At 46.4% G+C, this 12,435-nt stretch overlaps 1 protein-coding gene across 1 annotated transcript in view; it reads left to right on the top strand.

The window, feature by feature from the left end:
* LOC125721462 (NACHT, LRR and PYD domains-containing protein 12-like) overlaps positions 1-10,540 on the top strand; it is a 360,988-nt gene extending 350,448 nt beyond the window's left edge. Inside the window, exons 16-17 of the mRNA XM_048997380.1 lie at positions 10,237-10,410; positions 10,456-10,540. Coding sequence (XP_048853337.1) covers positions 10,237-10,410; positions 10,456-10,465 — 184 coding nt within the window. The 3' untranslated portion in view covers positions 10,466-10,540. The remainder of the gene's footprint in view (positions 1-10,236; positions 10,411-10,455) is intronic.
* The last annotated feature ends 1,895 nt before the right edge of the window (positions 10,541-12,435 follow it).

The following is a 12,435-nucleotide window of genomic DNA, read 5'->3' as shown; positions in this document are numbered from 1 at the left end:
AAACTGAGACTGTCTAAGGACACACACACAAACATGATTTGCATATTGAGACATAAGCATCATACTACACAGGGTATACAAAACCAAACTTAACAGAAACTTTCTGTGGGGTGCTGGGTGAGTGGTATGCACGGCAGGATGTCGGGTGATGGGGTTGTGGGCCAAGTCGAGGGGCCCCTGTCCCTGGGGATCCACTCTGCTATCTGTAGGTCGTTAAAGCTTTGGGCAATGAAAGTTGGAGTGCTGGCCTCCCTGGTTATCTATGTGTGTGGGGTCACAAACCCCCCTTTGGGGCCTAGGTCGATGTGTGCCTCTCGTACCAGGGTAGGCCTTGTCTCAGGCCACCTGGAATTTAAGCTTTGTGATATGTGCATGTGTGATCCTACACCAGATTTAAAATGGATAACCTTAAAAGGGAAATACTGTTCTGCAAAGCAAGCACAGTTTGTGGAAACACGACCATAAAGTCATAAAGCAGGTTAACAGAACTGCTTAGGTTGTTAAAAAGAAAGGAAGTTGGTTTACTTGTTTGCAGAGTGGAGGGGGTCTTGGCAGTATTAAATAATACCTGCTTTTGTTTCTAGTAGAATAAATTACTGTAATGCCCTCTTGTATGTTTCACATCTACTGTTTCACATCTACAACGGACCCAGAATGCCGCTGGCGGAGTGTTAACACGCACCGGTCACAGGGATCACATCTACAACGGGCCCAGACTGCCGCTGGCGGAGTGTTAACACGCACCGGTCACAGGGATCACATCTACAACGGACCCAGAATGCCGCTGGTGGAGTGTTAACACGCACCTGTCACAGGGATCACATCTACAACGGACCCAGAATGCCGCTGGCGGAGTGTTAACACGCACCGGTCACAGGGATCACATCTACAACGGGCCCAGACTGCCGCTGGCGGAGTGTTAACACGCACCGGTCACAGGGATCACATCTACAACGGGCCCAGAATGCCGCTGGCGGAGTGTTAACACGCATCAGTCACAGGGATCCCATCTACAACGGGCCCAGAATGCCGCTGGCGGAGTGTTAACACGCACCAGTCACAGGGATCACATCTACAACGGGCCCAGAATGCCGCTGGCGGAGTGTTAACACGCACCAGTCACAGGGATCACATCTACAACGAGCTCAGAATGCCGCTGGCGGAGCGTTAACACGCACCAGTCACAGGGATCACATCTACAACGAGCTCAGAATGCCGCTGGCGGAGCGTTAACACGCACCAGTCACAGGGATCACATCTACAACGGGGCCAGAATGCCGCTGGTGGAGTGTTAACACGCACCAGTCACAGGGATCACATCTACAACGAGCTCAGAATGCCGCTGGCGGAGCGTTAACACGCACCAGTCACAGGGATCACATCTACAACGGGCCCAGAATGCCGCTGGTGGAGTGTTAACACGCACCAGTCACAGGGATCACATCTACAACGGGCCCAGAATGCCGCTGGCGGAGTGTTAACATGCACCAGTCTCAGGGATCACATCACACCTGCTCTCACATCCCTGCACTGGCTTCCTCTGGCTTCTAGGATTGATTTTAAAGTTCATTTGCTAATTTGTAAATATTTACGTGGTTTAGCTCTGTCCTGCCTCAGTAACATGACTGTAAGGTATGTCCCAGGCAGATCATCCGGCAGTAATTTACTGATTAATTCTAAAACCCGGCTGGGGAGGGAGGGGGCAGCTTTTAGTCACTATGGGCCCAAACTCTGGAACTCTCTCCCAGAAAACCTGAGAGCTACTGAATGTCTCAGTACTTTCAAAACTGGGCTGAAAAAGCATCTTTTCACCACCGCATATAATAATCTATGATAATCAGTTTTATTATTTTATGCTTTTATTAATATCAGTAATTGTGGGGGGGGTCGCTTCCCCCAGAAGACATAGGGGCTAGAGGCCCCTTTGAGGAGGGGCCCCTAAAGAGGACATGGGTGGTTAAAGTCCTTTATGATGGTATTTTTTTTTTTTTATTTTATTTTACTAAAACATTTTTACTCTATTTTTATTTCTTTTTCGCTTATTGTCGTTTATTCTGAGCTTATTTGAATTTCTTTCTTTTTCTTCTTTTTAAATGTTTGCGAAACACTTTATAAGCGCTGTGGTTAAAACACGCTATATAAATAATGATGGATTGATTGAGACACATAGATGAGAGAGAGAGAGAGACTTTTTTTTTTAACTTTTAACCACCTTTATTAAACAGTTAGCAGCCAATCCTAATCACAGCCCGAAGAGTAACTCAGCGTGAATCACCAGGGAAAAACCAAAACTCCATCAGCAGAAATAATCACAGGTCCCTTGTCGAAAACCCATTTTTTCAGAAAAACAGCTAAATTGTCCGTCACCTGATGAGACACAAAGTCCACATGAACACGTGACTCCACCAGGGTCTTAAACAAGTCCAACACGTCAATGTCCTGACCCTCCTGACGCAGACGTAGAGTCTTCCAAGTGGACAACATTTATCCATTCGAGGTTTGGAACATTTACAACCAAAAATAAAAACAGCATCAGTGAGTATGATCCCCAGACCAGCGAGCCAGTGACCCAGCAGCCCACTCAGTGGTGCCAGTCTGACACAATGACAGAAGGTATGGAAAACAGTGTCACGCTCACTACAGTACAAACACTGAGACACAACAGCAGTGAGTATGATCCCCAGACCAGTGATCCAGCAGCCCACTCAGTGGTGCCAGTCTGACACAATGACAGAAGGTATGGAGAACAGTGTCACGCTCACTACAGGACAAACACTGAGACACAGCATCAGTGAGTATGATCCCCAGACCAGGGACCCAGCAGCCCACTCAGTGGTGCCAGTCTGACACAATGACAGAAGGTATGGAAAACAGTGTCACGCTCACTACAGTACAAACACTGAGACACAGCATCAGTGAGTATGATCCCCAGACCAGTGACCCAGCAGCCCACTCAGTGGTGCCAGTCTGACACAATGACAGAAGGTATGGAAAACAGTGTCACGCTCACTGCAGTACAAACACTGAGACACAGCATCAGTGAGTATGATCCCCAGACCAGTGACCCAGCAGCCCACTCAGTGGTGCCAGTCTGACACAATGACAGAAGGTATGGAAAACAGTGTCACGCTCACTACAGTACAAACACTGAGACACAACAGCAGTGAGTATGATCCCCAGACCAGTGATCCAGCAGCCCACTCAGTGGTGCCAGTCTGACACAATGACAGAAGGTATGGAGAACAGTGTCACGCTCACTACAGGACAAACACTGAGACACAGCATCAGTGAGTATGATCCCCAGACCAGGGACCCAGCAGCCCACTCAGTGGTGCCAGTCTGACACAATGACAGAAGGTATGGAAAACAGTGTCACGCTCACTACAGTACAAACACTGAGACACAGCATCAGTGAGTATGATCCCCAGACCAGTGACCCAGCAGCCCACTCAGTGGTGCCAGTCTGACACAATGACAGAAGGTATGGAAAACAGTGTCACGCTCACTGCAGTACAAACACTGAGACACAGCATCAGTGAGTATGATCCCCAGACCAGTGACCCAGCAGCCCACTCAGTGGTGCCAGTCTGACACAATGACAGAAGGTATGGAAAACAGTGTCACGCTCACTACAGTACAAACACTGAGACACAGCATCAGTGAGTATGATCCCCAGACCAGTGACCCAGCAGCCCACTCAGTGCTGCCAGTCTGACACAATGACAGAAGGTACGGAAAACAGTGTCACGCTCACTGCAGTACAAACACTGAGACACAGCATCAGTGAGTATGATCCCCAGACCAGTGACCCAGCAGCCCACTCAGTGGTGCCAGTCTGACACAATGACAGAAGGTACGGAAAACAGTGTCACGCTCACTACAGAACAAACACTGAGACCCAACATCAGCATTAAACCGAGACACAAAACTGTTAGTGGGCATTATGCAGTGCAGGATTCTCCACTGGAGGTCCTCTGAACGTTTGGGAAGCCGTCTCTTATAGAGGAGCCTCCATGACGGCAAAAACTCCCCTGGAGCAGCAAATGGGCCTCCACTTCGTATCTGGCCTCCCTTTCAGGTCATGAAAGAAAAAAGACTTAACGGCAACATGGTGCAGGAGTTTCCTCCCTGCCAGGGAGAACCGGATATTCCGCAAGTACCGGAAGGAAAGTATGTGACCAGTGTCACTGTGATCAACAGCTACCAAGGGGGTAACACACAGTTCTGGGAAGGAAGGGCAGGTCGCACCTCGACCCGGAACCCACTGTAAATATTCCTGAAAGGTTGGGGGAAAAGAACCTTCAAGTGCATGTAAAGGTTCCCAAGCAGCCCCACAGACCGGAACCCCACTTGGGTAGCAAGTGAGTCAGGTGACAAAAAGTGTCCAGACTCAGCATTTAAAATATGTTTTACCCTTGTGACCCCCAACTCCACAAGTATCTTATCGACTGAATTTGTAAGTGTCAGCCATGAGGAAAAGAAGGAATCATTAAACAATGGTTCCTCGAGGCCATAGTGGTCATTCTCCATCGGTGCCACCCGGAACAAGCGCCAAGCGTTCAGCACCGCAGCATAAAAACCACTCACTCCAATAAGCTGAAGTGCATCTCCAGAAAGTAAAAACATTTGTTTATCATATGCAAGGCCTCCGCAGCTGCGGAGCAGGGCGAGGGCCACATGCATCCACGGCAGGTGTTCGGTGCTGTAAAGCAGTGTCTGTGCACACTGGAGCCTCATCCCCCTGACGTCGCTCAGCAGATGAACCAGGCCCTGCCCTCCCTCAGACACTGGCAAATGAAGAATCCCCGAAGGGAGCCAGTGGTGCCCATTCCAGAAGAAATCAGTAAACCCCTTCTGGACCTGATGCAGCAGGTCCATCGGAGGATCCGGCACCATGAGTCGGTGCCACATCATGGAGGCGGCCAAATTGTTAATCACCAGAACTCTCCCCCGATATGAGAGCTGGGGCGGAATCCACCTCCAACGCTGAAGTCGTCCAGTAATCCTGTCAACCAATCCGCTCCAATTCTTTTCCATGAAGTGCTCAGTTCCCAGGTAAAGACCCAGTATTCTGATACCATCCTTGCCCCATACGCACTGCTGTGGCAGCTGAGGAGGGCCCCGCCCGGACCACTGGCCCAGCAGGTACGTGGCGCTTTTGCTCCAGTTGACGGGAGTGGAAGAGGCACGCTGGAAATCGCCAAGAAGTGCTGTAAGCACCTCCATATCCGTGTTGGACCTGATAAAAACAGTGACGTCATCTGCATAAGCAGTAAGTGTAACAGTCACTCCTCCCCCAAGGCTGATGCCAGGTGCCGGTGCTCCCTGGAGACGCCTTCGAAAAGCCTGAAGCAGCGGCTCCACCGCCAGTGAGTACAACAGCCCAGACAACCCACAGCCCTGCCGTATCCCTCTGGTGACAGGAAAAGGCCTGGTGAGAGAGCCGTTAATGTTGAGGAGGCTACACACATTGGTGTACAAGAGTCTAATGTAAGAAACAATCTTTGGACCAAAACCAAAATCTTGAAGGGTCTTAAACGGAAAGGTGTGGTCCACTCTGTCAAATGCCTTTTCCTGATCTAAAGAGACCAGACCTTCGTCCAAACCTCGTTCTGACACAAAAGACAAAAGATCTCTAGCTAAAAAAAGGTTATCAAAAATTGAATGCCCTGGTACACAGTAAGACTGATCCCAGTGAATGATCGTTGAAACACATGTTTTCAGCCGGTTAGTCAGAGCTTTGGACAAGATCTTATAATCCACACCGAGAAGCGAGACCGGACGCCAGTTCTTCAGAAGTCCAAGATCCCCCTTCTTGGGCAGCAGCGTTAGAACAGCCCTCCGGCAGCTGGATGGAAGAAGGCCCATATCAACACTTTCTTGAAAAACACAGAACAAGTCTTCACCAATCAGAGGCCAGAAACATTTATAAAATTCCGCGGTCAGTCCGTCCAGGCCTGGTACTTTCCCGACTGACTGCTCATGGACAGCAGCAGTAAGTTCTGTCAGAGTCAAAGGCTCTTCCAGCTCATGTCTGTCTGCAACTGAAAGACTTGGTAAGTCCCAAAGAAACTGATCAGCCACTGTCTGATCACAGGCCTCAGCACAGAACAGGGTCTCATGAAAGGCTATTGTGTGTTAAAATCTCGTGCTTGTCAAACGTACTACACCCATCGGGGAGGATCAAGTGCCGAAAGGTCTTTCTCTCTTCCCTGTGCGTCTCCAATCCAAAGAAATACGCGGTGGGGGGGGGGGGCGTCCATATCAGTCTCCTTCGTATAGCGGCCCGGGCCAATGCTCCAGCCCCTCTCTCCACCAGAAGGTCTTTCAACAGAAGTCGGTTCCTCTGTAGGGCCTCAGCATCTCCCACCCTGCCAGGCTCTGCTCCTGTGCACAGCCGCAAGATCTCATCCTCCAGTCTTTTAAACCGGTTCTGTAGTTCAGTCTGGAAATATGCAGCATAGTTCTGGCAGAAGAGCTTAATTTGCACTTTTCCGACATCCCACCATTGACTGAGGGACTTGAATTGTGATTTTTTCTCCCTCCACACCTCCCAGAAGGAGAAAGATCGTACAAAGTGGTGGTCCTGAACTAATTTATTACTACAACGCCAGTACCAATGTTGGGAGGAGAAATCAGTGCAAGAGAAAGTAACTCACATCACTGTGAGTCTCTTGTAAAAACACAACATCTACCTTTTTTACAGCAATATAATCAAACAACGCAGCTCTTTTAGTAGCATTGCGACACCCGTTAATATTTAGCGAGTCAAAAATCAACGAAGCCATAAAACTGATAAAAAGAGCTGATAAAGGACAAGAAACATAAGAAAAATAAACCCTCTGTACTGCTAGCGGTGGCGTAACACACTCCTAACAGTGCTCATCAGCTTCTTTAAGCTGCACCGATTCTGTTTATCAAGCTCGTCCAAAGTACATTTCCTCATCGCCATCGTATATGAAGCTAAGAACAGTTTCCAATCAGGGACATAGCACTCTATCTTAGGTTTTCTCTGGCCTTTAGTGCTGTCCAGAAAGAAACAGATCTGCTCAAGAGAGTAAACCTTGGTCCTACCTACAGGGGTGCTGGAGTCCATGGAGGCCTGTGAGTCCAAGTCATCAGCCAAACTCTCTACGTCCTCATACAGTAATCTTTATCAGAGTCACTCACTGCGCTGCCGCCAGCAGGCCCTGCTGCATCCGGGCCCGGCTCCTCTGCCAGCCCGCCATCCTGGCGTGGCTCGGGAGCGGGGGGCAGTGATTACAGGAAGGGGGGGCTCGTCCTCCCGGTCCCCATGGTCTGAGTCCAGGTCCGTTACTACAGTATCGGCGCCCCTGCGGTGCTCGGTGTCCCGCACCAGCGCCGGGGCCTCGCGCCCCTCCTCGCGCTCCCCCCGGGGGGGTCCCCTCACGGGCAGGCCTGCCGCACATGCCCAAAACCACCGCATGCAAAACACTTCACACTCTCAGAGCTGTTAAAATCATATAAACTTTCCCCTCCACTGTGATCTTAACAGACACGTCCAGGACCTCCTGCGGTGCGTTAAGAATCATAACTGTTTGCCGTCTAAAAGACAGGAATCATCCTAATCGGGTTCACCAGCTTCCCATAGCGCCCTAGAATGCTGGACAGTAGTTCATTTCTAATAAATGGGGGAACATTAGATAAAATATTAAACATAAATATAAAACATTAGATTTTTTTGATGGGCTTGATAAAGGCAATACCTGTACGAATTCATCTTTAATGTTGAGACCACTTTCTATGAGGTCATCAACCAAGGAAACGTCTTTTAAAAAGATCACAATAGCTTTGTTCATTCGGGAAGCTGAAACAACATTAGCGGCTCCAACTACTTCACTGACCGCGAGCAGACAGTCCTCCACCGAGACGGCGGGTCAGGGACACACTTAAAGCCGTGCCTGAGACTCAGACACGAAAAACTGAGTTGGGAAGCTCAAAATTCCCACCAGAAAGCTGCACTTGAATGGCTGACATTCTGGCTGCTGACTTAGAGATAGAAGTTGGTGATGTGACAATACTGAACTTACAAGAATGGCGAACGCATGGTTACTGCAAGGGACAATGCTTGTGAAATTCTGTGCAATGTTTCTTTTTAACTGCTTCAGAATCTTAGGCTAGAAAGCTGAACTGAAAGCAAATCATGAATCCTTCTGTTATCTTGCTTTGTATGTAGCCTAAGCGCGTTTCCCCAGCAAAGACGATAATCGCCGGTTAGTCACTGTCAGATATCGACACCGGGATACTTGTCTGATTACGCTCATTACCGATAATATCGTCATATCACCCAGACGTAATTGGTGATTTGACATGTTCCCAGGTATAACAATACAGGGAGAAAAAGGATTTTACTCATGGGATCAGGAATCCAAGTGCCAGTTGCTGCTGCATTAGCTGCTGGGAATGTTCACATCTCCTCCTTTCAGTGATACGTGTCGAGTGTAGGGACACCTGGCAGAAAGATGACTAAGGACTGCACTGGAAGCACTGGTCTGACTGTTATGGGAGGGTTCACGTCCATCTTGCTGTTGATGTGTTCCTATATATTCCTGTATATTCTGTGATTTTTGGCTGTAGCTTGTACTTAATGTTTTTACCTCTAGTTTTGAGCAAAGATGCACTGACTCACAATTAGTGATCATATGACTGCAGCAGATTGTCAGGACACACAGAACACTCTGCAGACTATAATTCATGTTGAAGTGTAAGCTGTGCTGCTAATTATACTGAAAACAAATGCTTATTGTAATGCTTTGTATTTTAGTAATGTGTAGGATGTGTATATGTCTGTGTCTTAAAGTGTTTTCTGTTTCAGGCTGAACAGCTGTGATCTCATAGATAAACACTGTGAAGTGCTGACTTCAGCTCTAAGATCAAACTCTTCCCCCCTGAGAGAGCTGGACCTGAGTGACAATGACCTGAAGGATTCAGGAGTGAAGCTGCTCTCTGCTGCACTGGGGGATTTACACTGTAAACTGGAGATATTGAGGTCAGTATTACTGGGTATTCTACACTGTAAACTGGAGATACTGAGGCCAGTATTGCTGGGTATTCCACGCTGTAAACTAGAGATACTGAGGTCAGTACTACTAGGTATTCCACACTGTAAACTGGGGGTACTGAGGTCAGTATTACTGGGTATTCCACACCGCAAACTGGAGATACTCAGGTCAGTATTACTGGATATTCCACACTGTGAACTGGGGATACTGAGGCCAGTATTGTGGGGTATTCCACACCGCAAACTTGAGATACTGAGGCCATTATTACTGGATATTCCACACCGCAAACTGGAGATACTGAGGCCAGTATTACTGGATATTCCACACTGTAAACTGGGGATACTGAGGCCAGTATTGTGGGGTATTCCACACCGCAAACTGGAGATACTGAGGTCAGTATTACTGTGTATTCCACACTATAAAGAGGAGACAGTGAGCAATAAGCTAAGGGAAAGAGAGGAGGGGTCCTGCCTTGTCTTAGACACTAAACTGTAATTCTTGAATTATTTATTAGAGCATCACGTTTATTTAATAATTATAATGGTGAGGTGATATTATTTATTGGGGAGTTTCTGTCTCTCTCTCTGCAGGCTGTCAGGCTGTAGAGTCACAGAAGAAGGCTGTTCTTCCCTGGCTTCAGCTCTGAAGTTAAACCCCTCACACCTGAGAGAGCTGGACCTGAGCTACAATCACCCAGGAGATTCAGAAATGAAGCTGCTCTCTGCTGTACTGGAGGATCCCAGCTGTAAACTGGAGAAGCTGCAGTGAGTACAGAATATGCATTTTGCACAAAAGTAACTGGACACCAAGAAAACCCACAATGCCTTTCAGCAGTTACATAATAAACAAACACAAACAGCTTCTGTTTTCTTCTCCTACTTCCTTATATCTCACAATCTTATCAGCCCTCGATCCATGCTAGAAATAATTAAGCAGTGAAGCAGTAAACATCCATTCAACCATATACTGTAATCCATGCAAAACATTTGTGTCGGTTAGCAAAGTTAACAGCACTGTTACAGATAAACATGTTGACTTTAACGTGTTATGGACAAAAAAATAATGGACACCAAACAGAATCGGGATGATTGTTAGAATGATTTTTAGTAATTTGTTTTCTGAAAATCCATTATGTCATGGCCCTTATTCTCCTCATTTGAATACAGTGCTGCAGTGTAAAAAGTGGATTTAAAAGTGTTTAATTTTTTTTAAGGGTGGGCCGGTGTGAACTCACAAAGAAATGCTGTGAGGCACTGGCTTCAGCTCTCAGATCAAACTCCTCACCCCTGAGAGAGCTGGACCTGAGTGACAATGACCTGCAGGACTCAGGAGTGAAGCTGCTCTCTGCTGGACTGGGAGACTTACACTGTAAACTGGAGATACTGAGGTCAGTCTGACTGGGTATCCCACACTGTAAACTGGAGTTACTGAGGTCAGTCTGACTGGGTATTCCACACTGTAAACTGGAGTTACTGAGGTCAGTCTGACTGGGTATTCCACACTGTAAACTGGAGATACTGAGGTCAGTCTGACTGGGTATTCCACACTGTAAACTGTGGGTAGTAAGGTGAGTATTACTGGGTATTTCACACTGTACGCTGGAGTTAATAAGGTGGAACATAGCTAATGATTTTAAAAAAAGCAGGAGTATCTAAGTCTACAGGTTGACTTAAAAAATAACATTAGACTCGCTACAGTAAGTGGAATGTCGAAAGGAAAATTGCATTGGAGGTTAAGGATGACATTACAAGTTTCTTCCAATATTTTAACTCCAAAAGAGCTCTAAAAGCCGAAATCACTCATCTGCAGGATAGTAAGGGCCTTATAATTGAAAATGGAAATTGATATAGTAAATGAGTTTAATGATTATTTTACACGGGTGTTCACAGTAGAGGACATGATTAACTTACCACCATTTAGTACAAATACAGTGTCGTATATAAACAATATACAGTCCCTCCACAATTATTGGCCCCCCTGTAAAGATTTGTAAAAAGGGTTAGACAAAAATCCACCTTTTGGCGAAGCAGCTTCATCTCACACTGAAAAAATGAGAAAAATCCAACCTTTCATTGAAATAAATTAATTCAAAGAAAAACAAATCCTTCATCAAGAAATAATTATTTTCAACAAAAACACATGAGCTACGATTATTGCCAGCCCTGCTTTTAATACTCTGTACAACCTCCCTTTGCCAGTATAACAGCACTGAGTCTCCTATAACATTTTATAAGGTTGGAGAATACAGAGCAGGGCATCTGAGACCATTCCTCTTTACAGAATCTCTCCAGATCACCCAGGGTCCTCGGCCCTCTCTTGTGCATTCTCCTCTTCAGCTCAGCCCACAGGTTTTCAGTGGGGTCAGGGGACTGAGGTGGCCATGGCAGAAGCTTGATTCTGCGGTCAGCTGACCATTTTTATGTTGATTTGGACATGTGCTTAGGATCACCGTCCTGCTGGAAGATCCAATGAAAGCCCAGTTTTTGTTTCCTGGCAGCAGCAGCCAAATTTTGATATAAAATGTCCTGGTATTTCATGGACCCCATAGTGCCATGTACCCTAACAAGGTTTCCAGGGTTTTTGGAGGAAAATCAGCTCCACAACATCACAGAACCTCCACCATATCTTACAGCTGGGATAAGGTTCATTTCATTATAGCCATCCTTCTTTTTACGCTAAACTCACCTTGAATGTTTATTGCCCAAAAGCTCCATTTTTGTTTCATCTGATCATTGAATTTCATTCCAGTCAAAGTTGTATAATGTTTTGCAAACTCCTGGCTCTAACATTTTAAGTAACTGACAGAAAAAGCTTCTTTCTGTCATAACTTTCAAAATGTCTGTTAACATGAAGAGGGCGTGTGATGGTTTGTTGGAGACGTGGTAACACCAAGGTTTTACTTTGTCTGGTAATTGACTAACAGTCATCCTTGGGGATTTTTTGTCTCTCTTACGATCCTCCTCACTGTATGTGGGGGCAAAATAAACTTGGGTCCTCTTTCAGGCAGGTTTCTAACAGTTCCAGTTGATGTCCACTTTTTAATTATTGTCCTAACAGTAGAAATGGGCATTTTAAGGCGAGTGGCTATTTTTTAATACCCATTCCCTGACTTATGAAGGTCAGCACACTTCTCCCTTATTTGGTCTGTGTGTCTCTTATCTTTCCCATGTTGATGGATGACTAAGGGAATTTGGCCTCTGTGTCTCCTCATGTTTGTACCCCAGTTACTCAGGAAGTCATGGATTACAGCTTGAAGGTTCCTATTCACTCCAATCAACTCAAATATGTATAATTTACATGGGAAACATGCTTCAGTTACATTGTTTTCAGTATAATTTGCAGGGCTGCCAATAATCGTGGCTCACGTGTTTTTGTTAAAAATAATTATTTATTGATGAAGGATTTGATTTTC

Source organism: Brienomyrus brachyistius, unplaced genomic scaffold (genome assembly GCF_023856365.1).
Source record: "Brienomyrus brachyistius isolate T26 unplaced genomic scaffold, BBRACH_0.4 scaffold33, whole genome shotgun sequence".
In the NCBI taxonomy this organism is placed as follows: Eukaryota; Metazoa; Chordata; class Actinopteri; order Osteoglossiformes; family Mormyridae; genus Brienomyrus; species Brienomyrus brachyistius.
The sequence above is the reverse complement of the archived record's forward strand: the minus strand, read 5'-3'. Positions and strand labels throughout refer to the sequence as shown.